Raw genomic sequence first — 27,229 nt, 5'->3', positions numbered from 1 at the left:
CATCAAAATCCACACCTTGATTCTGAATAGCAGCGATCTACTTAAACAGATCATTATTTCAACTTTTATGATTCACTCTTCCTGATAGAAGGTTTATAGATAAGACATTCTTAGCTTAGCTATCTTGATTTGCAGGACTAGAAAGAAAAAATACAGTTATATTAGAACATAATGTGTTTTTTCTCTTTTTTAAGATTAGCAACTTAATACATAAAATTCATAATTGGATTTGATTGGGAAGCAAAATGCATTTGGTTTTGAGATTTCCTAGTATTCCAGGACTTATAACTGACCAAAACTATAGAGAGAAGGAAAAGAAGGAAGGAAGGAGGGAAGGAAAGGGGGGTTGGGGGGAAGAAAGGAGAAGAACCTTGCTTATTCAAGTAATACCTTCTCATAATACTTGACTTCATACTCCAAGATCACCCCATTGGGCCGGTCTGGTTCCAGCCAAGCCAGAGCAACACTGTATCTTGTAACTTCTTTAGCCTGGACCAAAGCAATGGATGAGGGTGCTAGTGGGGAAAAGAAAAGATATCTTACTTTAGGGGGAAAAATTGGTGGCATCAGTCAATAATACCATCTTATTTTAGAAAACTGTGAAGGATTGTCTTGTCTTCTGACAAATCCCTGTTTTCCTCTTCCCTAGTACAAAAGCATATACCATTTTACGGTTCTTTCCAATATTTTCTTGTATATGGTTTGTCTTAAAAAGACAATCTCTGAAGTGGTCTGGTAAGTCCACAGGCCTTACAGTATCACCTCTACAGCACCTGCAGCCACTCCTCAGAAAGGCCGTAGGTATAGAGAATGCTATCTGCTTGTTTATTTTTTTGCAAGCCATGAAAACCTTTGGAAAATCTCCTCTTAAGCTCAGAGAAACTGCATCTCATACCACCTCCAAAGAATTGAGTGTCGTGTTATTGGTCTTTAATTTTAGACAAGAGACTCTGCAACTCTTCCAAGGGTACTGCAGGGAATGCCAGAAGGCAAACAATGTACATACTTTCCAATATAAATAAAAGCATTGCTTAATTACAGTAAGAGTTTCCAGTTTGAACACAACCAGGCAAATAATGAAGAACACAAATAAAGCCATGATAGTCTCTCTGGACATATATGGCATTTTGCAACTCTTTTACAAGAGATGAAATATTGCTTTTGCCTGCTGAGTAGCAAACCTTCTTCTTTCCACTGAGAAAGACACAAAAGCCGTCCTCCACCAGCTGTATTATCAGGGTTGGGGAGCAGAAACTTTTATCAACCCAGGCCACCTAACCCTTGCTTCTCCACTGTGGTGGTCGCATCTCCAGCCAGCCGCTATCAAGCTCTGTGGTGACCAACAATGGCACAAATGTGCCGTCTCCAGGAAGAAGAGGGAGCGTCCACGAAATCTGTGATCTTATCTAACCAAGCTGCTATAGAACCAGAGATCAGAGGTTTTCCTTAATGGAATGTATATTTGTATTCATTCTCAAATTGTGAATATATATGAAAACAAACGTCCAAAAGCGGCCACTGAGGAACAACAGAGTGGTGCTGGGCTATCCTCCTGCACTTTCCCGGCACATACAACTGCCAAATCCTAACTCAGAGGAAGAAAAAGAGAAAAAGTAAAATAAATTATCTGAAAATGGAATGGGACTAGCTGCAAACCCTCTGATCACATCTGACAGGTATGCTGGTGGCAAGAGATGCAACTAGATACACCAAAGTTACATGTCACACAAGGGAATCTTCCTGCTAAAGCTAATCCAGCAGAGAGCACCTCTTGGAGGGGACCATCTGACAGCCTGGCATCTCTGTTAGGGGTGCCTTGAGATGGTAACACACACGCGCACGCGCACACACATGCACACACACACACACACTCTCTTCCCTATTTCTCCTTCTCCTCCCACCCCCGCCCCCAAAGCTATTCCAGATTGGATCTCAGGCATAAACACAAGTAAAATTTCGATACAGAAAATAAATACATCCTCCATCAAAGGCAACCCACATGTTAGTAATAGCAAACTGAGTGAACAGAGAGACGCGCAGCAGACACATGAAAGCCACGGAACACCTGTGGATAATGAGAACCGGAAATGCACTCATTAGCTGTGTCAAGGCTCCCCTGCAGCCCCCCACATTCTCTCTCTCTCTCTTTTTTTTTAATGTTGAGCCTTCTTTTTAATTAATTTATTTTTATTTTTGGCTGTGTTGGGTCTTCGTTTCTGTGCGAGGGCTTTCTCTAGTTGTGGCAAGCGGGGGCCGCTCTTCATCGCGGTGCGCGGGCCTCTCACTGTCGTGGCCTCTCTTGTTGCGGAGCACAGGCTCCAGACGCACAGGCTCAGCAGTTGTGGTTCACGGGCCTAGTTGCTCCGCGGCATGTGGGATCTTCCCAGACCAGGGCTCGAACCCGTGTCCCCTGCATCGGCAGGCAGATTCTCAACCACTGCGCCACCAGGGAAGCCTTCTCTCTCTTTCCTTACTGGTTGACACAGAGCCATTGTCCAGCACAATGCAAGGAGTGACTTTCTTAAATATAGAGGTAGCAAGGAGGCTAGGAAGGTTGCCTGGCTGTGAAAAGCCATTTCACTCCAGTTAATAAATATACGGCCTAACAGAGCACTTTAGCATCCACTCCATAAAAAGGGGCTCTCCCAACTCTCACGTTCAGGATTGGGAAATGAAATAGAAAAGTGAGGCTGTTAGAAAGAAAGCAGGAGGGAGGAAAATCGTAAAGTTATAAAATGAACTTACGCTCAGAAATGTTCTGGATCAGATCCTGATCAGACAGATGTCTCGGGAAAGAATTGCCCAGCTGCCCTTGGAGTGAGCGCACTGATGAACTAAGACGGTTTCTCTCTGGTTGGGTTATCCCTAAATTATTGCATGTGGGAAATGAACCTGATTCCCACTTCGGGAGTTGGAGCGGCGGTGCTTCTGTGGTCATTCAAAGGGCATATGAGCTCCACCGAGGGCTCACAAAATCTCAGACAGGCAGTTAACAATATCATCGTGTTAACTAATCGGATATTCCTAATGCAGCCCTACTTGGAAAATGCATAGGCACGAACGTGAAAAAATAAACCGAGAGTGCATGCTTACTCAGCTGTTATAAAAACGGAGGAAAATGAGATGAAAGAGGAAAGGAGAATAAATCATTGTAATTTATACAAAGTATGATGCTGTGTGGCTGTAAAGTCTGAATTCTTTCCAAACAGCTCTTTTTCAGAAGAGCATTTTTATCAGGCCATAGTGACAAAAGCAACCCATGACCAAGTGAGATTGAGAATCGGACCTAAAACGGGGATGCGCGTTATAGTCAATAGGGCAGTTATTCCTCCCCCTGGAGAAGAGCTTCTTAACTTCTTTGGCAAGAAAAGCACCAGTGTGGGAAAAACTGGGCTTTGCCACACTGCCACTTTGGAGAGAAGATGCCCTCCATGTTACAAGCCGCATAGGGTTCTTTCCTCGCCTTTCCTACCCTGCTTCCAATACAGCCTCCAGCTCTACATCTAGAAGCCACCACCGTGCCTTGTGTGCCAGCCTGCGGCTCGTCTGGCTAGAGGAGGCATTTGGCAATGGCATTTCTCAATCATTTCCCTCCCCCAGTGGTTCCCAAGCATCAGTCTTCTCATGCCACCCAAGTAATTGCTACCACGTCCCTCTGCAACTTGGATTATGATTTAAATAACAATTTTCTTAAGATGACATACTTTATTTCTCAAAAGAAAACTTCCCTCTAGAGTTATCACGTGCAATCAATGGCAGGTAACCATACAAATAAAAATAATATATACATTAAAGAATACGTAATAATAGTATAATGAATAAATGTAAAAAAATTGCATAAATGCTCTTGCCTCTCTATGCTTTGCCAAGAAAAAGAGATTAGCCAGTGTTAGAGAAGCATTAAGGATAATCCTGACACCAATTTGAGATTCTGACCTTAGAGAAATCAGAACTGAGAGAGAATGGAAAAGGAACTAACTTTCACACAGAGCAACTCAGTATTACATAATGTCCCATCTGGGTCTCCCCTAAAATCATCTCTGATGCCACCATTGGTATGTTCCCACACTTTGGTAAACACGGCCAAACCCTACTCGGTTTAGAAGTGTTTTGGATCCTGAGTCCCAGTACCTCAGGGCTCTGCCCTTTGCCAACAGAATTAGAAGAGGAGATAAAAGACTAATAAAAAAACAGACTGAACACTCGTCCCAGATACATGGTTTAATAGGAGCTTTGACAAATCAGTGCCTTAGTTCAAAAGAAGGCTTCTCATCATACCGGGAATTTTGGTCCACATAAAAAGACCAAGCAGAAGAAAGGTCCTGCTTGCCTCCCAGTTTACGTTCCCAAACCTTATGGAGACTGGCTCTTCCTCCGTACTGACGCATCCACTAACCACAAACTTAATGAGCACCAATGGAACACGGCAAAGAGGGAAACGGGCAAACGAAGCTAAATTAAATACAATCTTTGGTATCCAATTAAGTGCCATCTTATCCCTTTAGCCTCTTAACTGAAAAAAAAAAAAAGAAGACAGAGAATTTTTTAATAGTCTGACAGAGAAGACACTCTTTAGTGTCAACCCAGAGAATCCATTTTCTAGAACTCAAGAAACAGTTCCTGCTAAGCTTCTTATCCTAGTTTTATCATGGCAATGGGGAGAAGTAAGAGACTTCCTCATTATGCCGTGTCTTCAGACACGTAATACACTTGCAGAAGAGTGAGAGAAGCTGGGAGGAAGCTGAGGGTTGATGTAGGTACGCTCATTATAGGAAAAGGACACATCTTAGACTGAAAGGCATTCCTCCCTACCCACAGACTTCCTTCATAAAAGAGATGTTTGCTTTAAGGAAATTTTGTGCCCCTGGACATAAGCAGCCTTCCTTTAATGGCTAGAATTTTGACATAACACACAACCAGAAGAGCTGGTCGTGCTAGCGGACAGCAGTGTGGTTAGAGAATCATGACGGATGGATGCAAAAATCACAAAGGCAAGAACTCCTAAAGGGTACTTTCTAAAGAAAGATTTGTGATTTAATTCAAATCAGCCCTTAATTTTCAAATTTTTAGAGCAGAATTTTCACTGTCCTGAGATGCAGATGTCTGAGACCACCTTTTCCTATTACTCTCAAGGGGATTTCAGTAGTTTTGAATCTAAAACGTGGCCTCCATTTCCTCTTCTTTTCACTTACAAATCATGCTGACACATCAATCATCATTCAATCATTCTACAAATGTCCTTTAAGCCTTTGCTTGAGGATAACTTAAAGTAGAGCTAAACAGGCATTTATGTTTTAAAACTTAAACAGTACTTGACTAAACAGACAGTAACTGGGATAAGAAGCCAGAATGTGGAGGAGTGCATTGTGGATTACACAAAGAACCATGGAGGATTTGGACTAAGGTTGGGGAAGTGTGGTCCAGACTGATTTGTTGGGGCAAACAAGAAGCAGAAAGGGGAGAGGATGGCTGATCAGAGCTGCACTGCTGCACATGTGACTGGAAAGTTCAGGAAATCACTAGCCCCTTGGTTCTGTGGGGGCAGAGGGCTCATCTAGGACACATGAAATGAAGTAAAGATGAAAAAGCATCCTTAGCCACGCGGAGTAGTCTTCATTTTACTAATTTGATGGGAAAAACTCAATGAATTTAAAAAGGATTTTGGATAAAAATCCAGGTTTGAAATTTACTGGCTGCCATCTTGGACAAGTTTCCTTGCCTCCATTCTCCCATCTGTAAAACACCCTCCTTTCAGATACAAGCATGTAGGCTATTAGAATGTACAACCTATAAGCACAAGACTTATCTCTATATGCCCGCTATTCAAGATCTTGTCTGGCATATAGTGGGTGCTCAATAAATTTGTCGAATGAATAAAGGTGAACTAAACGTTTAAACAGATCTAAAAAAACTCTTTGTAGCCAGCAAGATGTTTTCTAAATATAAAGTATCAGAAGTAAGTCATCCCTAAAACAACTTTATATCTGCACCTGTTTCAGATGGCCTTTTGTGGGTTTGGTGTTGCTATTTAGGTTAACTGAGATATTGACAGTCAGGAGTGAAGCAAATGACAATTCTAATTTTAAATGGAGTCTGTTTCCTAAGGCTTTTTTGGCGCTTCTGAACTTCTGTCGAACACACAGGCTGTAAAATGTCATTCAAAAGTAAGTTAAGGGCTTCCCTGGTGGCGCAGTGGTTGAGAGTCTGCCTGCCGATGCAGGGGACACGGGTTCGAGCACTGGTCCAGGAAGATCCCACATGCCGCGGAGCGGCTGGACGCGTGAGCCATGGCCGCTGAGCCTGCGCGTCCGGAGCCTGTGCTCCGCAACGGGAGAGGCCACAACAGTGAGAGGCCCGCGTACCGCAAAAAAAAAAAAAAAAAAAAAGTAAGTTAACATTAAAACTAGTTTTCACTGCACCTGTTACATATAGCATTTTGAGAAACTTCTCTTTCCCTGGATGAGGGCGTTGACAATATGTTCGGTATTTCTCCTCTGTATCTGGAGGGCATATGCAAATAGTTTTCCGGACGCCCTAACACAAAGGTGAGTGGTGTTGAGATTCCCTTCCAGTTAGAATCCTAAATCCAGAAAGAGCCCCAAGCAGCCCCCCAGTTTGACAATAGCAGAGTTATCTCTAAAGACTCACTAGCACCGTCACCACCAGGGGCAGCCCTTAATACCACATATATCCTTGAAATCCCACGGAAAGAACATCATTGTTGAAGTGTCAGGGTAACCAAGTACAGTGCCCTCTGCAGTCAGGGTAGGGACAGCAAGATTAAGTGTGTGAAACAGACTGTCTTTCCACGCACCCACTGGAAACAAGTAAAATGGTAGGAAAATATCACTTTTTAAAGATGGAGCAAAAACTCAAGAGGATAAAAGGAAACTTTTACCGAAGCTTGAGGCTGAATGATCTGAGCTTTCCACTAGGAAGCAAAGAGAAATTCTCTCCCCATCAAATAATTCTGTATTCAAAATAATACATACCCTCAAGAAACTGAGAATGCTTTCTCCGTAGAATCCGCATTGGCCACGTACCTGTGATTACTTTTGGTTTGAGAGCAGACCACGGCGCATCCCGAAGGCCCAGGTGGGTTTTATCTCTATGTGTGTTTTGGATAAACAAATAGCCTAGATTCGGGGCTCCATCATGACTTTCCAACAGTCGTGAGTCTCACAATGAACAATTACAGGAGATGCTTTGATGTCAAACAGAGGTGGCTCCTTTTCGGAAAATGGTAAATTTCACCTTCTTTGGTTCAAAGCTCAGCAGTTCTAACCGCTCCCCACCGATGTGAATGCTGCAATTTTCTTTTATTCACTTCCTCAATGACTTGCCATCAAACACCTACAAGTCATTTTACTGCAGCAGTTTGGTCCTTGTGACACCCCAATAGGATGAAGAGAAAAAGAGACATGGAGAAAAGAAAGGGAGGAAGGAGTCACTATAGTCCTTCACTTGTGGGCTGTAAAACTGTCTTCTTGGGTCCTGCATCACAAGCGTTGAATTATAAAGAGTTTGGGGGACCTACCCACTGCATTTCATTACTGGCTCAAATTAGCGGGGAGAAAGGAATAAGGCAGGAAATAAACAGATGCAACAAAAGGTCTCCAGCCTATGGACAGGGAAGTGTGAAAATGGCCCTTTATGGACCTTAAGAAACCTAAAGCCAAGGATGCCTGTGGTTCTCAAGCCCATCGTTTGGAGGGAAGACGTCTTTAACCTCAGCAGAGTTTTGTTTCCCTCCCCAAGATCTGAATTTAAAGAGGCGATGTTTACTTAAGGGGTCTTTCCCTGATAGGAAAAATAAACCTACAGTTTATACATAGCTCTGCTTAATGCAAATAGCATATTTAGATTGAATTATTTGGAGCTTAAGGTGGTTTTTGTTCCCCCTTTCTTTCTCATTTCAACGCCACAGCTCTGATTTGCTCTTTATCAAAGGTTGGTGCATTTTAAAATACTGTCAAGCATCAAAATTAAATGCTTCAGAGCAATAATGATATCCTTGTGATTAAGGGTTTTGCCATCGCAGAGATGCTAAGAACTCGGGTGCTAATATGAATTGCTGTCTTCCACATCCCACCAAAGGGAGGACAGGATTCTTCCTCTGAGCTTTGTATTACGTAAGGCACCAAACACCACTGAGCAACTTTTATTTTTTACGATGATATTGCAGTAGTTCATAGCACTCAACAGTGCACAGAGTGCTTTCCTAGACGCACGATCTTGTTTGCGCTACATTCGATCAATCAGCTGGATTAGCCCTCTGCTAATCCTTAGATAAAAATCATTAAAAGACTCAATCCCTATCCACCCTCCCTGAATACATCACTGATGTAAGAACTCAGCTCTGCACCCCATAGCTTTTAGCTACTGTACCATTAATAAGTACCTAAGCACATTTTCTCATAGTCAAGAAGTGAAATTGTTTCTAAAACAAACAGACAAAAGGTATGGAAAAACCTGATTATTCTAAAATTGATATGGAATTTTTTTCCTATTCAACAAGAGACGTGGAGCCAGATTCTCAACTAAAGTCTTCAGGAGACTGAATTAAATCAAGTTCATTTATATTGAAATATGGAAATATTAATATTAAGCTTATACTTAAAATGTATGAGGGATGCACTTTTTTTCCCATAAAATGATTTCCAAGGTCAGTACATACAGCATCTATTTTAAACAAATACTATAACATAAAGCAGGGTACAGTAACATTTACCAAAAGATACAACAGACCTGTGCTTCCAGTGAGGGACAGAATCTGTTCTGGGGACATTAATGGTGCTTTAACTAAGTGATCCAACAGCAAGACTTTACAAAGCGTTTAACTCAGACTCTTATTTCTGCAGAGAAATGGATGGCAGATTATCTCAGGCAAATTCTTTACAGAGAGCTATCACCCACATTTTAAATAAAGGAATGCGATGCAATTCTTAGCCTTTACATTAAGTGTTTGCATACAGAAGTTGAAGGTCTTGGGATAGGCCTCTGTGGCTAACTGCCCAAAAATGGGAGTTCCCCTCCCATAAGTGTTTCTGGGGTGGAGCTGCTTAGACAAGGTCCACATTTCCTAGATCTCTTCACATGTAGGACGGTTCACATCCCTGAGTTCTGGGTGTGGGTTGAAGTAGTGACTCCCCTTCTAGATCTATCACATAAATAGCTCCCTTGGGCTCTCCATCCTCTCTAACCCACAGTCTGCCAGCTCCATGCTGGTGCTCAGGGTCCATCTTGGAAGCTCCCCATAGACCCTCCCCCTCTTCGCCACCAACTGGATGTGACTTGAGCAGGAAACAATTTTCTATCGTGTTAACCTGCTAACTGACATTTGGGGTGACAGCGGCCCATTCAGGTAAAGTGGAGCCATTCAGGGAAAAAAGGGGCACCTTCATCTACAGATGGTCCGAGACTTACGATGACTGTTGTTCGACTTGCTATTTTTCGACTTTATGATAGCGTGAAAACAATGCGAATTCAGTCGAAACTGTACTTCGAATTTCGAATTTTGATCTTTTCCCGGGCTAGCAGACGTCCTCAGAAAATCGTTCTGATTTTCACTTTCAGTATTCAATAAATTCAACACTTTATTATAAAATAGGCTTTGTGTTAGATGATCTCTGCCCGACCTAAGTGTTCTGAGCACATCTGAGGTGGGCGAGGCTAAGCTATGATGTTTGATAGGTTAGGTGTATTCAATGTATTTTCAACTTACAGTGAGTTTATTGGGGAGTAACCCCGTTATAAGTCGAGGAAGAGCTGCAATAACATCTTCATACAATAACTAACTAAAATAAAGTGTAGGAGTACCGTGGCCTGCAGAAGATTGAGCTGCACTTGAAAGCTGCCTGAATGGTCTCCCTCTTGGAAACTCCAGCTCCTGGGCACCCACAGCGAGCGGAGAGCCACTTGTTTGTGAGACACTGGCCGAGTGCTGCCCTGGGGGTCAACAATGCCAGGAACAGACTGTGCAGCTTTGCAGGGACACGAGACACAAGCACAGCCCCAGATCTTCTATCAGTGACTGAATTCTGCAGAATCACGAAATGTTGGGCAGAAGGATTCAGCTGAGCTTGCTTTAATGGGAAATGGGAAAAGACAGCAGTGTTCTCAGAATGGCTTGGTTTAGTTTTCTTTTTAGAAAAGAGTTTAGTCTTCATTGAATAGCTGACAGCTCATGCAGGTAAAGACTTGGGCCACGTGAATCAGAGCTAAACAGGGAAGAATGGGCAAATGAGCAAAAATATGCTTTTGGCCTCCTCTGCAAGGCACTTCCACACACTTAACATCATTTAACCCTCGCAACTCTCAAGTCCACAGTTATCATTAGCACCTTTGATTTTCTATTTGGAAACTCCTGCAGCACAAGGAAATGAAATGATTTGACCAAAGCTATAAAATGAGATTTTTTAAACCCAAGTCTGCCTGACTCAAAAGTATGTATGTGACCCTCTCTCCATATCACATGTCTGTAAACACACACACTCAACTAGCGTTATGGAGTAACTAGTAAGAGCCAAGCATTGTTTTCAACCTCTTGCGTGGATTAATTCATATAATCCTCACAAATATCCTCTGAGGCAACGTACTATTATTATTTCCATTTTACAGATTAGAAAAACAAGGTAAAGAAAGTTTGAACAATTCGCCCCAAGTTATAGCTTGTAAGTGATGAATTCAAAGGTCAGGTCCTAGAGCCCACATTTTCAACCACTGATCTGTAAAAGCCTCTAGTCTCTCCCCTTCTTTCACTGATAAGAAATTAGAGATTTGAAGGCTAAATGGCCTCTTCTTCCACAGCATCAGCTGCATCAGTAACAGAGCAAATGTTAGGTCTGCTGTATGTTAGGTTCAGGGCCATCTATGTACATTGTTGGTTGCCAGAAATCCAGAGATAAATTAGACATGATCCCCGTTAACAGACAAAGTGTAAAGCTTTGGTGATGAATCATCTCAGAACTACCTACAGAGCTAATAAGAGAATCACCTGAAACTGAAAATTTAATTACAAAATAAAATAATAGTATTTGGAGTTAAGGAAGAAGTGGGGGGCAAAAGGCAGGCAGGCTTCTGGAAGGTTGGCAATGTTCTTCTATTCTTCGACCTGGTTGCTGGTCACAGAGATGTTTGTTTTGCAATAATTCATGGACGATACATTTGTCTTGTCTATTTTTCTGTATGTGTATATATTTTTCAATAAAAAGGTTAAAGAACAAATAAAAGTGTTAGCTAAGAGTATAAAAGATGGAATACTAAAATTAATAATAGAAAGACCCATTCGCAATTTTTAGTTAACCCTCTGGGGTAAAAATTCTGAAAGTGCCATGAAAGATGCCCATTTTTGCAAATTATGGCTTTTTTATAACTATTTAATCGCTATATTTAATACCTGAGCCATACAGCAATTGCTGCTTTCCACAGTAAAGAAAATGCATTCTTTAAATGCCTGTTTTTCTTTTCAAAATAACTCTCTTGAATTAGCATTCCTACATGGATAGCCACTCCATTAGTGTAGAATTACAAGAGAGTGATGTCTCAAAGTGAAACCAAGGCCACACCCCCCAGAATTAACTGGGAATGACTTAGGGGGAACCCGAGTGTCTCTGATGCAATACAATTGTGTCTTCTGTTTCGTCTGAGAGCTGCTTGTTTTACTTTCTATTTGCTTACTAAGAAATCTGTTGGCAGGTTCTGACAAGGGTAGTCCAACACTTGCCAACAGAAACATGGCAGGATGCAGTGTGTATTTCCTGTTAAGTAAGAATGCCAGTTTGAGGCAAACAGGAAAACAAGTCTTTCCACTGGAAGGCGATTTGTAAGAATTTGTCTGAGCAAGACAGCCTTTTTAAGATAAGAGAACAGGGTAAATCTAGCAACAACAGAAAAAAATTAAATAAATATGTTTCCTCTGAACGCCTCTAGGAAGATGAATCTTCTCATTGCGCCTCAGTGTGTTGGAAAGTATCTTGTATAAACTCTCAGCTGAAATTGTTTTATGTGTCTTGCTTAGAATGAAGAGCCCTAGGCAATATAGTCCCCTCCATGACCGACAATGCCCTCTGAAATTAATCTGCAATATGAAGGATGGTGTCAAGGAAAAGTTTTCTCCTATTGAGCAGAAGTACAGCACAGAGAGCGGAAAAGGATTAGCTGCTGTGAACGAAGGCTTCTGTTCCCTTAGCTGTCAGCTCCACTGGAGAGCTTCAGGCATTCCAAATCTGGAAAATAAAAGCTGTGCTGTGGGCTTCAGGTTCTTTTGTTACTCAGACAGCTGCTAATCGTCCTGCTGTGTTAGGAACCAATGAGACAATGCTGTAACATTTAGCTTTCTGACATCCAAGGCATCTAGATCAGTCCCCAATTAAAGATGTATTAATCACAAAGACTCTAAAAGCCAGGATGATAGATGCACCCAGTAAATCTTTGCTCTTGCCTTTTACTTTCACACTCAGGTTTCTACATTTACAGGCAGAAATGCTTAAAAGCCTACTCCAGAAACTGACCAATAAAAAGCCTTGTTCATTACTCTCTATCAGATGCTTGACGATTTCCTGTGCCTGAAAAGCCTTTCAGAAAGAGGTAAGGCATTGATCATTCTGCTAAAAGAGGCTGTCTGCTTCAATAAATAGATCCACTGAGGCTGCTGTCATCTTGACTTTTAAGTGTGATAACTAATTCAGGAGTATGGCTTTGCCACTTGCTACAGGGATATCCAAATTGTCTGCGTAGTTTACAAAAAAAGCCCTTAGACAAACCTAGGAAAATTCAAGGAACAAAATATTAATAACGCTAATACAAATAACACTAATAATCTCCTCCAAGTCAGGCCAAGTCACCCTCAGGTCATGGCCCCAGTGACAGTGAATAAATTATGATTCAGATACCTGGAACCACAGAAAAGGGTATGTGTTAGATTAAGCCCCTTGAATTCTATGCTTTGAAATTTATGCTAATGAAAGCCTCAAAGTTACTTCTTCACATTGGTTTCCATTTCACAAGGGCATTTAAGATAGCCTTATTAAATTCTCCATCAAAGGGTAGCATCCACATCATCTGCTGTGAAGAAGTGACCTGGTAATCAACCCCAAAACAAACAAAGAAAAAAATCACAAAATAAAAGCAGATAGCCTGACTGATACCATCATACAGGCCAAGAATCCAATTTCTTTTTTTCATCCTTATATAAAATTTTCATAGGAGGCACCTAATTACTCTAATACAAAATAAAGAGAAAAAGCCTCAACACATGAGGCTCATGTAACCTCAGAAAGACAGCATTCGCCATTCTGAGTTATGGCAAATCTACTGCAATTAGATTCTTATTTTTTATTTCTGAGGTTAATGGAACCCGTAAGAGACAAGTACAATATTTGCAAGGTGCCAGGTTGGTGCCAGCTCAAGGTACTGAATTTCTTGGCTTTCAGTGGAGCCTGAATATGTCATGAATAACTCCTTCCCCATCACTGTCTCAGTGACAGTCCACTGTCTTCCAAGTTGAAAGATAGGAAGTCAATTAGTGTCACTTATGATGTGAACACCTGTCGACTAAGACCTGGACTGAGACCAATTCCATTACCATAGCCATTCAGTGGCTGCCAGATGGTCAGGCCTTGGACCACTTATGATGCAGTTCAGATACAAGAAGATGACTTAAAGACAGAAAGGTCCAGAGTCCCATTAGTCATTTCCTGAGCCATCCAATTCCCCATCACATATACAGTTGGAACAGGATACCTATTCTTCCAAATGGTTATTTTAAAAGACCTCATGAGCTGCTCAAAAATAAAGTCATGGCGACCCTAAATTGAGTATATAAGCTCCATAAATGGTAAGCATTTTTCACCAGCCATTGTTATTTTTATCTTTGAAATTACTTTTTAGTAACTCATCTTTCTTTCTGTTATTGCATTTTGAAACACATAGGCAGAAAAGAGAAAAAAAAACAGAGATGAAAAATATCTGACAAAGAATAAAGTGGAGCATGAAATTATAGGCTACAGATGATCCCTGACAGGATGAGGTAGGCAGAGGAAACACTCCAATACAATTTTGGTTGCAAATCTATGTGTTGTATGCTACTCGGAACTTTTCCAAGTCCAAATGCTGCTTGGCTGAAAGAACAATGGCTAAATACTGAGAAGTGATGGCCATGGATGGTGAAGTAGAAGGTTACAAGTAGAAAGAGAGACAGAGAGAGAAACAGGAAGTAGACCAATCAGGTGAAGTACTGAGGCTCTCCATCTTATTTTCAGTTTGTTTTCACTATATGGGAGTCTGGGAAAGTTCTGAACACAGAGAATCATACTCAGGGGACAATATCCACCAACCATAACATGCTGAGGGACTGGGGTTTAATACTACCTAAGGAAGCCTTCGTTTTATTTGTAGCCAAACCTTTCTCGTTCAGTTTCTTGCTGGCTGTATAGACAAGTGCAAAGAAGTGACTGGTAAGGGGAGGGTAGAAATACAGAGACCTTGGGGTTAAATTACAACCAGCATGTTTTAAAAATGCTTCATATATAAACGGTCACCACATGCTACGCTCTCAAAAAATGTAGCAATGAAATGGTATTCTTGCAGCCCTCCTATCTGAAACTATCTTTTTGGCAATTCTTTTGAAAGCTATGATAGAGGTTAAAAAAAAAAAGAGCATCATTTATGGGAAGGAATTTTAAGCTTGGGAATTGCCAACCAAAGAATTAATTTTTTTTTAATTTGGGAGTATCAGCTAGAAACTAAACTGTACGTGCCAGAGTTTAAACTCCTACAGGCATTATAAGACTGAGGCTGAGAACAACCGAGATGTGCAGTTTTAAAATGTTATTAAGGCCAATAGGTGTCTCCAACTGGGTCTGTGCTTGAGAATCCAAGATGACTTTTGTAGTCATAAAGAATAACAAAGAAAGTATTAGGATAGTTATAACTGTTTTAGGACCTGATTATTTTTAAAACTAGGAGGTTCACAGCATCTCACTGGGGCCTTTCTAACACAACTTGCTGAAGGGTAAAATTCAGTATTGCTAGCTCCAACCAGGAATCAATCTGTAAGTATCGGAAGGACCTCATTAGAACAACATTTCACCCAGACATAGTCCCACAGCGCGGTCTCTAAGAAAGATGTTGGAGCAGGGCTCCATTATACTATGAGCAGTTTTATGAATGTTATTTCGTGTGTGTTCTAAAATAGGAAGGAAGGAAGAAAAGAGAAAGAGTGAAAGCCATCGTCCAAAGAACTCATACAGTTAAGGTTATACCCTTGAAGAGTTAACAGTGAGATGCTTCCCATCTATCTATCTCCCCAAACAGTACACTTTTACATTATATCAAGATTCCTTAAATATATTACCAGCCTCTTAGAGCCACACCTTAATGAATTGACTAATCAGCATTGATGTATACAAGGAGGGCTGTAAAGATAACTTATGCTTTTTAAAAACTATGACCACTGTTCTTGTTATAAAGACACTCAATGTTCGTACGGCAAGATTCTGCTGTATTTGTACTTCTTGCTTTCAATGGAAAACAAAGCAAGAAGTGTCCTGATTACATACTGTAATGGCAATCCTACCCCTATTTTAAATGGGGAAAATGAGATGATGTTAGCCAGGGGGTCCCCAACCCCAGGGTCTGGTCCCCGCTACAGGTCCGCGGCCTGTTAGGAACCGGGCCACACAACAGGAGGTGGGCGGCGGGCTAGCAAGCGAAGCTTCATCTGCTGCTTCCCATCATCGCTCACATTACCTCCTGAATCATCCCTCCCCCGCAATCCCCTGTGGAAAAATTGTCTTCCACGAAACCGGTCCCTGGTGCCAAAAAAGGTTGGGGACCGCTGACGTTAGCAACAAGAACTCCCAAGCCTCCAAAAGCATCCTCCTAGAAAGTTTCCTAAAACCTTGCTCTCCTGAAGCCCTGTAGAATCGGGATCGAATTCAGTGGGTTTCAATGCAAGTAAGGGCTCCGCCAGCAACGCTTAGGATAACCTGAAACTTTCATATATATAAAAAAAAAAAGTCCTTGATTATCTTGGAGAGGGGAAGGAACACTTGATTAAGCTTTCAGCTAGTTGCGTATTCAAAATCCCTGGCCTGTTTATATGTTTGCCCTGGCTTTGATAAAGGGACATGGAGGAAGCTGTGCTCTCATCCACCTTCACGCTATTATGCTCAAAATACACACTTATTATGTGTGTGTGTATTTTTTTTAGAAAAGGGGGGGGTGGGATTCAGGAGGCAGACTCACAGCTTGCAGTACCTTACCTAGACAACACCAACTCTCCAGGGAGCCACTGTGAGCTTGCCCCTTTCAGTGCTTGTTCCAATGGATGGGTCTTATCCAAGCCTGTTACACACAGCAAACTCGCTGGAGGCGGGTCCCTATTTAGCACCCGCTGCGCAGCTGAAGCTACACACTGAGGTTGTGTTTGTATGCACACACCACCGACAAAAGGTTCCCAGATAAGAAACTTGTAAATTCGCTACCCCCCAGCTTTCATCAAAGAGGCTTTTTGACCAAACTGCCTGAGACATTCATATACATAGATTATCCTTTAGAAGATGCCAGGCGAAAAGGAGTGGCCCACCCTTCCTCTTGTTCTTCCTCTCCCCTTCCCTTCCAAGAAGGGTGGCAAATCCCTACCATTTTCCCCGTAAGCTATTTTAGATAGATTATGTTTTAGAGAGTAGCTCTGGTGCTTTGTCATAAAGCACAGGAGAGCCACAGCAGAGCTCCTCGCGGGTGGGCTGACCAATCTATCAGAACAGGGAAAGAAGGAGTTTCATGTCAGAGCTGTTTCTTCAGCTATGGGTCTATACTGGCAGCCATTCGACTGACTGTTCAGCTAGATTCCAGCACTCTGGGGTACCAACCTTCACATGTGCGACCAAAATCATTAGTGACCTTTCCCAATGAAAGCCACGGTATTCACGAGGCAAGTGATGTGTGGCACCATCTCTCTGTTTCTGTTACTGCAGTTTTGGGGCAACCAATGGAAACTTTTCCATTCTTCTGGCCCAAGCCAAGGAGGAAAATATTTGTGTGTGCGTGCGCGCGTGTGTGTGCACCCGCCTGTGTGTGTGCGCCCGCCTGTGTGTGTCTTGGGGGTGAAAGGTAGACAGAGGGGGACGATCCATTAAAAATATATTTTTAATACTCATAGAAATAGCTACGTAAGGTATGCCTATCTTGACAGATTTTTTTTTTTTTTATCTTGACAGATTTAAAGTGTAAAACCTAAAAGAAATCCTCACGAGTCTACCTGAAGGATACACAGAAAATGCTCTCTTGCTGTATACCAGCATGAAAACAGCGCACGGACAGAGTTTCAGAGAAGGCTCTGTACAGCAGGGACAGGTGTTTTAATAGTCTCTGCAGATTTAAGATCTCTCAATGCAGGATTAGTCCTGCAGCACGGCTCTTGGTTTTCCCCGTGTTTAAAGAAAAAAACTCTTTAAAGACATCAGTATGGGGTGAGTGAAGCTTTGATAGAAGCTTGTCTGGATCTTTTTGTTGATGTTTAGTTGCAAACTGGACCCTATAGAGTCTCTTCTGGCTCCTCTGAGGAGACAGCCATTCATTCAGCCAGCTGGAGTGACAACTAGACAATTTAGAAGCTCATCCAGAACCTTTGCTAGCCCTGCGCTATTCATTTCTCATCTCAGTAGAGTACTTATTTTTCAGATCTCTCGATGGCTTCTCCGTAGGGTGTAAAAGTTGGCCGTGGTGTCCGAAGGAACAAGCATAACACTAAGGAATGAAAAGCAAATCAGCATTAAGACTGTCAAGCGTTTAGGGTGAATGCTGGTGAACTGATTTCCCTTCTCACAAATGAACATGTGTGTATACTTATGTAGGAGTGAAGGGAAAAGAATCAGGAAGAATAGCGCTCTCAGTTCTGCGTGTGTAAATAAAACTTTCATTTTCTTAGAGTGAAATATTCACCTCTTTAAAAATGCAACCCACTTTCTACGTATATGCAGTAATTACCACTAGGCTCTACAGACATACTATTTGTCCGTGCTGTTCAGTCAGCCTTGAAGCTGGATAACTTAGTAGGTTCTTTTGGAAGGCTTTTTATTTTTTTTCCCCACCAGGACTTGTGGCACCCACTCTGAATACAAATTCTTGGACCCTGGTGCCACGCACAAGAAGCTGTACCGTTGTCTATCTACCGGTTTATTTTATTCTTCATCGTGATCATAATTAGTGAGCATGCGTCATAATTATCGGGGTGGCAACAAGATTCCACAGGCATGAAATTATTTTATGTATAAAGTTAGAATCAAGAGACGGTTCTCTTTAAAAAAAAAAAAAATTGTACTGCATATTTTTAAAATGTATATTTCCTAGGCATTACGAAATTAAACCAGGAGCCCATGGCTGGATCAGAGCTGTTAATGAGAAAACCACAGCCTGGCTTCTCTGAAGCCCACTGTGTGCTTGTTTAGGCCTATAATGACCCCGGCACAGAAAGGACTCTCCAACCAGCTTCCACCTTAGAGGTCCTAACGATTGCATACCAACCGTTGAGGATGTACAAACAACTTTTCAGCAAAATTTCTCAATGGAATTGCTTACAATTTGTTTGAAGAATTTTAAAATGTGTCTTTAGAAAGATTTCTGACTTAAAGACTTCACTAGTTTCATCATGTGTTTTTCCTTTACATTTCTTAGGAGTAAGAAAAAAAAAGCATCACTTTTTTGAGATCAAAGGCAAACGAGACATCATCTCAGTGAGGAAGCAACCTTAAAAAGCAGCACAGATGATTATTTTAAAAAATGCTGCCAGTATCTAGGAACCATACAGCAGTGCTAAGAATGCATGTTTTCAAGAGAACCGGAACACTGCCCCCTCAGAACAGTCCCTCCAGCATGTGCCACATTCTATATTTAAACCTGAGTGTTATACAGCAGAAACTAACACGTCATTGTAAAGCAATTATACTCCAATAAAGACGTTAAAAAAAAAAAAACCTGATGTCATTGGGAAAAGATCTGTGGTACAAGAAAGTCAAGGCCTGTTTGAAATCCTAATTATTTTTGTGAAATCTTGTTCATAGAGTCAAAACCTCTAGAAAGAAGCTGTCTTGCTAAATACCAAAATTGTTTCCAATGTGAGATGAACCTAAATGTCAATCCATGCCATCCTTTGCCGGAGTAGTTTCTGACAAATGACACCAGCATTTCAACCTCTTCTCTTTGGTACCTTCCAACTAGAGGGGTAACAATTTGAAGTAAGATTTCCAAATACTGAGTTTAAACTTTTTTTAAGGCAATGTTAATTGGATACCTGCTAGAAGCTGGGCATGTGATTTCACATTTGATCTTCACTATAAACTTGTGAGGATTAAATAGGCTGATGTGATGTGGGTAATGGTTAAGAACATGGACCCTAAAGCCAGTTACCTCCCAGCTCAAGGACTGGCTCTGGCCCAGGGCCTGATTTTGTAAGTAACGTTTTATTGGGACACAGCCACGCCCGTTTACATATTGTCTATGCCTGCTTTTGCTTTACAGAGGCAGAGTTGCCTGCTGCAGTGTCACCCTCTTTTGATTTAGTACTCCAGAGCAGGGAATGGCAAACTTTTTCTGGAGAGATCTAGATGGTGAATATGTCTGCTGTGCAGGCAACTCTGCCAAAGGAACTCACCTCTGCTGTGGTTCTGGGAAAGCAGTCTTAGGCAACACATACACACAGATAAGTGGGCCTTTGTTCCAATAAAACTTCTTTACAGACACTGACATTTAATTTCCAAATCTCACAAAATATTATTTTTTGATTATTTTCAGCCCTTTAGAAATAGAAAAAAACATTCTTAGGGGGTTTCAAAGCAGGGGATCAGGATTTGGGCTCTGGTTTGCCAACCCCTGCTCTAAAGCACTAACAGAAGCCAGATATTTGTCCCTCAAAAAATATCAACAGATAGTTCCTCGATCTGCTCCTTCCTGTTTAAGCTTATAGGAAATCCAGATCCTTCACATCTCATTTGGGTTTAGCAACCTGTTACCATTCTGCTTGTGCTTTCTGCGTGTTAATTGGATCTCAAACCACACCTGAGGTCCATCCAGCGCTGTCCCTCCCCACCAGCTACGGGCCAGAACCACTCCAGTCTGACCCTTGCACTACATCACCTTTCCTATTAAGCCAACCTGGACTTCTTGCAATCTCTACTTTCTTCCTGTTTCTTTGCACTGTTAGGCATAATTACACAATGGTCTCATAAAACTAAGAGGCAGGATCTTATATATTGAAGCTAAGGAAGCTTGCCTGGGCCCTTTCCAAAGCTTGATTCTTCATCTGATATGTGTAGATTTGTAGGTCTTTTCCTGAAATCACACAAAAGTTGTCTAAGCTTCAGACTCCACCGAACCTGCCCCACTCTACCATGCCTGGAGCGCACTGCTTAACACAATTGCTCTAAGATGTTTCCCTTTCTTCCAACATCTCCTTGAAGCTGTCCTCTTACCATCTAGAAGACAAGTAGCAATTATACCCAGTGGGGATGAGAATTCCCACCGTTCCCCATTATCCCACTCAAATAACATAATATGTCTAATTAAAAGACAGCCAAGAAAGAGAATGGGAACTTACCAGTTGAGTAATAAAAGACAGAATGCCTCTTGTACTTAGTTATTTTCTTTTCTCTTCTCATTATTTTGGTTTTATTAACTTTATCACTACTTGACAAAGAACATTCACTGACTGTTTTTACTGTAAATAAATGTGTTAATCAACAGACGGGTATTGAATATCTGTGCTGTGCAGTGGCATTACAATGAGGTTCCTGCCACTTTATCGTCAATGTGGTATTTTCTTGCAGTTTTCTTTCCTTTTCTTTTTTTCTTGCAGTTTTCTTAATGGTCCATCCTAGGGAACAAGGCCAGTCTGACAAGCAGCACCAATTCATCTGATGACAAAGCAACTAGGATTCTTCACAAGAGGCCCCAGAGGGCCTTTTATAACTGTCTATCCTCTGAGAATAGTGCTGTGAGCCCTGTGTTCCCAGCATGGAGCGATGGAACCAAATAAAGACAGGTTGGGGGACGGAACTCTGAGAAGGTGGGCATTGCTATGAAGTCATAAAATCTGGTTTTCCAGCATGGCACTAGAGCAGAGTTCCTCCATCTTGGCGCTATGGACTTTTCAGACCAGATACTTTGTCGTGGGGCCGTCCTGTGCGTTCTACGATGTTTAGCAGCATCCCTAGACTGACCCAGTAGATGCAATAGCACTCCCCATCCTCCTAGTTTTGACAACCAAAAAATGTCACCCAATGTGGCCTAATGTTTGGGGAGGGGTGTGGAACACCTAGCCTAGAAGAACAGCTTGAAAGGATGGAGCAGAGGCAGGATTCAGATGCATTCTGATAATTCTGCTGAAGCATTTTTGGAAGGTTTTCCCACTCTTGGAATTGCCTTAAGAGCCAGTTTCTGAACAACATATGGAAATGAAACCCTCCTTCAAGCCCATACTTCATTGCTCATGGGTATATTCCTGGAATCATAGAATTTTAAAATTGGAAAAGATCTTAGAGATTAGCTAGGTTCAAATAATTATGTAACCCACTGAATATCTGAACTTGTCCAAACCCAGCGTGTTAAAGATGTTTTGTCACTAGGACATGACATCCGTGCTAAAGAGAGACGATCAGACGTATTTCATTGTAAAGCATCTAGAACAGCACCATATGCAAAGTAAAAGTCAAAATGTTATAGTTGTCCTGGGTGCACCTTGGGGTAAGTAGAGAATATCAGCCATAGGGGTTCATCACGATTTAAAACAAACAAAAGAACCTAGAGTTCGGTCCAGCCCCAGAGCTGGGAGACAGGTGTTGGGGGAGGTTTGGGGGTGCAGAGTGAAAACTGGTTCGGTGATATTAAGGTCTACTGCTGGCTGCCATCACAGCATTTTTAGCAAAAAGTCACAGTTTTGTTGCTTGGTCAGGAAAACGCTGTTTCATTTATACAGCATTTCTCTCTCCTAGACACACATCCTGCATTCATTTCCTTGAGATGGTCCACTTAAGTAAAAGTAAACTGAAGGAAAGTCATCTAGAAAACAAATCACCCAGCGGTCTGCTTATTCATTTTTCATAAGCATCAAAACCATCTCTTCCTAAACAAAAGACGGAACAAACACCATCTCTTCCAAAACAAAAGATGGAAGATGGAGGAAGGAGAAAGAGTTTTCAAGGGATTCTCATTTTGTTCCGTTTGGACTGCAATGGAGGAAAGTAAGTGTAGGGAGAACATCCCTTTTCCTTGTCCGATGTTTTCCTCTGGGGCTACTTCTGCTGAAGCCTCCCCATCCTTGCCTTCTCCTCGCCTCTACTTCATGCTCTTGGCCTGGGGTGCGGGTGGAGGCTTAGGAAGAGGATCTGGGAGAACTCGTAGACATTCGGGTGACCTGAGCAGAGCAGGCTCTGTCCTGGGAAGGAGCCTGCAGTCAGCCAGCTGGGTTACACTGTCCCTGGGCGACACTGGGGCCGTGTCACCGTATCCAGCCCTTTTGGCTATAGATACAAAGCTGACATCCTTTCATCAGCTTTCGGCAATAAAGCTGGCACTCTGAGCTCGCTTTGTCTTGTCTTCTGTGTCAGTTGGGTTTGAACTCAGGAGGGGAGGAGAAGGGTGTTATTAGCTCCTTAAGACACCAACTGTAAGATTGGGGTTAGAATGGTTTAAATAACCACGTGAGAACACTGGCCCATTCACACCACATCCCACTGCATGATCAAAGCCCAGTTAGACCCCATCTCCAGGCTCAGATACTCAGAGTCTGGTCTCACAAATGGGGAGATGCCAAGCTGACTACAGGAATGCTATTAAGTATCTCATACTTTTAAAAGAAAGCAACTTTCTCCTTTCGGGGGCAGGATTCTCCCCAAGTTCAAGTGCTGGCTCTGATACGAGCTTAGGTGAGTTTCACCTTCACGGTGCTGTTCAGCTGTGACGGTCTCAGAGGTGGTGATGATAAAACCAGGAATTCTAGGTTTTGTGTTTGTTTTTAAATACGTTACCACCGGTGAGAGAAAGGACCCTGTGAAAACAGAGCAAAAATGCAGAGCCATGAAACTTGGTGGCCTCCAGGTGGTTAAAGCTAACATTCATTTATTCTATGTATTCCTTATAGAGTGAGACATCATTGCCTCTAGAGGTCCCTAAGGAATTTAATTTAATGAAATGATCAGAACAGCAGCAATTAGAATATAATTGTGTGTACGTAAATATGTGTAGGGGAACTTTGATAGAGTTTATGGTTGCTACATCCATCCAGAATTTTGGCCTCCATTATTAATCTGCACTACTATGAAGAAAAGGTTTGTTAGTCAAAGATAAACCATCCCGATGATTTTGAATTAGTGAACTCCAAATCACTGTGGGATAATGAGACGGCACTGTGCACACACACGACCCTCTGCTAAGCAGGGGCCTTCTGGCTGGCCACATAGGAGGTCTCCTTATTGAAAGATTTATTTTTAATTTTGAACAGCTTCCCAGCATTACCCTTTACGAAAATTAAAATAAGGAGCTGGAATTTTGTCCTATTCAGCAAACCTCCTGGCAGGACTGCTCGCCGTGTCAGAGAAAACCTCATTGTGTCAGAGGAATTCCCTGTCCACCATTTCTCTAGATCTAGAAGAATTACACCTACTTTTTAAATAAAACTTTGACTTTGTTTCCTTCCCAGGCATAATGTTTTTGCACAGTTTCTTCTTCTGGAGGATTTCTGGCCTGTCTTCCTTGTGTTCTTTGTGCCTTCTGGCTTGGTAGGGGTTGACATAGTCCCTTGGGGCTTAAATCTTTAAATATACAGAGTCAGAGAAGTCTCCCCACAAAATCTGTGGGAGCCAAGCCTGTCCTCAGCACATCTCCCAGAGGCTACCCTCTGCCAAAGAGAATGACTTCACCTTGTACAGCTGAGGCTTCAAAGGTCCATTCCTAGTTTTAATTCCATTAAGAACACAAAGTAGTGATGTACTGGAGGATAGCCGGAAGAATACAGGGGAGCTGAACATAAGAATATTGATTGAATCATAAACCAGATTCTCTAGGGGTGCAAAGACCACTCTGCACCTTCTTGGCTCCCTGTAACTCAGAGACACTCAACATCCTAGGTTTCCCAGGACCTATGTGCAATATTTCCTGCCTTCTTCCAAAAGACAACTAATAAAAAGCTGGCATTCACAGAGTCCTTGTGATGCTATCAAAACCTCCTAAATTGAGCTTCCCTGGTGGCGCAGTGATTAGGAATCTGCCTGCCAATACAGGGGACACAGGTTCGAGCCCTGGTCCGGGAAGATCCCACATGCCGCGGAGCAACTGAGCCCGTGCGCCACAACTACTGAGCCTGCGCTCTACAGCCATGAGCCACAACTGCTGAGCCCGTGTGCCACAACTACTGAAGCCTAGAGTCCATGCTCCACAACAAGGGAAGCAACCGCAGTGAGAAGCCCACGCGCAGCAACGAAGACCCAAAGCAGCCAAAAATAGATTAATTAATTAATTAAATAAATCGATTAAAAAAATAATTTAAAAAAACCCCCAAAACCTCCTAAATCATACTAGCCTTTGTAGAGAAATAAAAGCGATGACCACAACAGTGTTCACATCCTAGAAGTGCAGAAATAAAAGGCAAAAACATAACAAGAGGATCTGTTCACACCACATATTTTTAAAGACTGGTCACATCTGTGTGACTTAAACTACCTTCTGGGAAGATCTGTCAGTCTAGCACCAATGCAAAATCTTCCCTCAGTCTTAACTTTTTATTTATTCTAGAGAGTTCAGGGAAAAGTGGAAAAAGAATGACTTTGGATTGGGATACTGGAATACTTCTCACTATGGAGTCAATCCGTACAGACATATTTTACTTAACTATTGAGTGCACTTACTGAAACTCTCATCTAAGGGAGCAGTGCACTAAGAGGCGATAGGACTGTTGGCAATTTATGATCCTTTTCTGATGAAGTGGATTGTTCTTAAGAGCTTCACAAAAGGATAAACCACAGTCCTTTTTTCCTCCTCCCCTTTAAATCCCCAGAAATAAATAACACGGAGGTGGCAATGTGAAACATGTGGTAGAAATCCAGAATGGAAAATTATCATGAGAAAGTGTGGAAACTTCTTTGGGGGAAGAATGGGAGTAAGTGGGTCAGGAGCAGAGCCTAGAAATCTAGATTCTAATTCACACTTTGGAATACCTGATATTCAAGATTGGATAACAGTTCTGCAATTACCGCAGCAGAAACTCTCCATGAACAGAAAATGCTTTCCAGTCATCTGAATTAGAAGAGGAAAGTGATGCAGGAAACAAGGCAAATTAACTCTCCTCCTCCACCTGTCAAGTGTGAATTTAACTATGAAAGTGGCTACAAAAGTAGCATGTGTTTGAAGGAACATTTTGTCAACCACACAGAGCAAGCTACCCATTAAACCATTCATCATTCACAGGCTCACCACCTGGTGATTCCAGTAAAGACCCGTGTCAGTTATTTTTTAATTTTTAAAATAAAAAAACAAGATCAAAACTACATCCACTAATGCTGTTGTTGGAAAATACAGCAAATGCCAATATAGCACTCTGTGTTGGTAAAAATCAACTTTATATTCCTAAATAATATGTAAATGTGCTGATATGTGACCATGACCTTGTGATTAAAACGGCCAAGACGCATCCCTTACAAGAGAAGTCTAGCATGGAATGACCCAACCCAATGTCATCTGTTTTCAACCAGACACTGTCTTAGCCTTCATTTAATCTCCACCACCTAGTACAATGCATGTTACACAGTTGGTATCCAAAAAAATATCTGCTGAATGAATAAACATCCTTCTAAGTATCTTTTGTATTATACTGCAGCTCACAGGTTTACGATTAGATCTCTGTAGTTCTTCTTCAACTGGAGAACTTTAGCATCCTTCATGGATATCAACACAAGCTCTTTCTCCAGAAATGTTTAGATAGACGGTAAAGTGGAGCCAATCCCTACCTGCTTGGTTGGTGGTCACAGTGACGGACACAGATTGGTCTGGGCTAGGGTTATACTTGGATACGCCATTCACTGCCCAGATTTCAAACGTGTAGTTGGTATGAGCCAGGAGGTCAGTGATGGAGACCTTGGTGGACTTCAGTCCGTTCTGCTGCGGGGTGTAGTGGACCCCACTTCCGCAGGGTCGGCACTTGCTGGAGTCACCTGGTCCACATTTCTTGCACACGACGTTGTAGGAAATATCCTGGCGGCCACCCGTGTTCTGAGGACTGCTCCATTCCAAGTTCACTGAAGTCTCGTTGACATTTGAAATCAAGTTTAGAGGAGCAGATGGTGGACCTGGAAAAAGAAAGAAACAAAACAAAACATACTATCACATCAAGAACTGAAACTAGCCTCTGGAATCTCTTGGAGCTTATATTCTTCTCTGCAGCTACAAGAAGCAAGACGGTCCTGTTTGGCAAAGAAAGCCAAAAGCAAATCAAGCCAGCAAAAATCTTTTAAAAGAGCAACATGATAGGGAATTCCCTGGTGGTCCAGGGTTTAGGAGTCCATGCTTCCCCTGCAGCGGACACATGTTTGGTCCCTGGTTGGGGAATTAAGATCCCACAAGCCATGCAGCCAAAAAAATTAAAAAAAAAAAAGAGCAATATGATTGAAGGCTGTATGTGTGAGTGTCATTCTCCTTCCTGAACAAACAAATGTAGCATTGACTGCCACTGTGAGACTTGAAACAGCTCTATATCAAATGGGCTCCGAGCCTGACTTTCCATCTGAAGTGGCCAGGCTTTTTTTCTCATAACTTATCTAGTCTTAATCTAATCATCTGAAAGATGGGTATACGAATGTGTTTCTAATTCCCAGGGCTGTTGTGGGACTCTGGTAAATTAATAGTTATATACCACTCCTGAAGATAAATGATGATTCCTAAGTACAGTGCGTCACCAATATGGAGTAAAAATAACTGCACTGTATAGATGTGCCTCTTCAGTGTGACATGGCAGTTGAAAGTTAAGCTGTTTATGGGTAATTAAGTAGGAACTGGTTTAACCTGGTTGCAGAGATGTCGAAGGTACAGTTGTTGAGAAATCTCAACTCCAGGGCAGGGATTGTGCAAAGACTCCTAAGACCCCATGTCCTGTCCTTCAACCGACCAGGGCTGCACCAGGCTCTTCTTATGATACACGTTTCCACTGACATCAAAGGTTTCCAAAATATGTCTGGTGGCAGTG

At 42.0% G+C, this 27,229-nt stretch overlaps 1 protein-coding gene across 3 annotated transcripts in view; it reads right to left on the bottom strand.

Annotated features, from left to right (window-relative positions):
* EPHA4 (EPH receptor A4) overlaps positions 1 to 27,229 on the bottom strand; it is a 143,717-nt gene that overhangs the window by 36,948 nt on the left and 79,540 nt on the right. For all 3 annotated transcript variants that reach the window (XM_067740442.1, XM_067740441.1, XM_067740440.1), the window contains exons 5-6: positions 25,998 to 26,336; positions 391 to 515 (exon numbers count right to left, since the gene is read on the bottom strand). In XM_067740442.1, coding sequence (XP_067596543.1) covers positions 391 to 515; positions 25,998 to 26,336 — 464 coding nt within the window. The remainder of the gene's footprint in view (positions 1 to 390; positions 516 to 25,997; positions 26,337 to 27,229) is intronic.

Source organism: Pseudorca crassidens, chromosome 6 (assembly GCF_039906515.1).
Source record: "Pseudorca crassidens isolate mPseCra1 chromosome 6, mPseCra1.hap1, whole genome shotgun sequence".
NCBI lineage: Eukaryota > Metazoa > Chordata > Mammalia > Artiodactyla > Delphinidae > Pseudorca > Pseudorca crassidens.
This window is presented reverse-complemented; position numbering and strand designations above follow the sequence as displayed.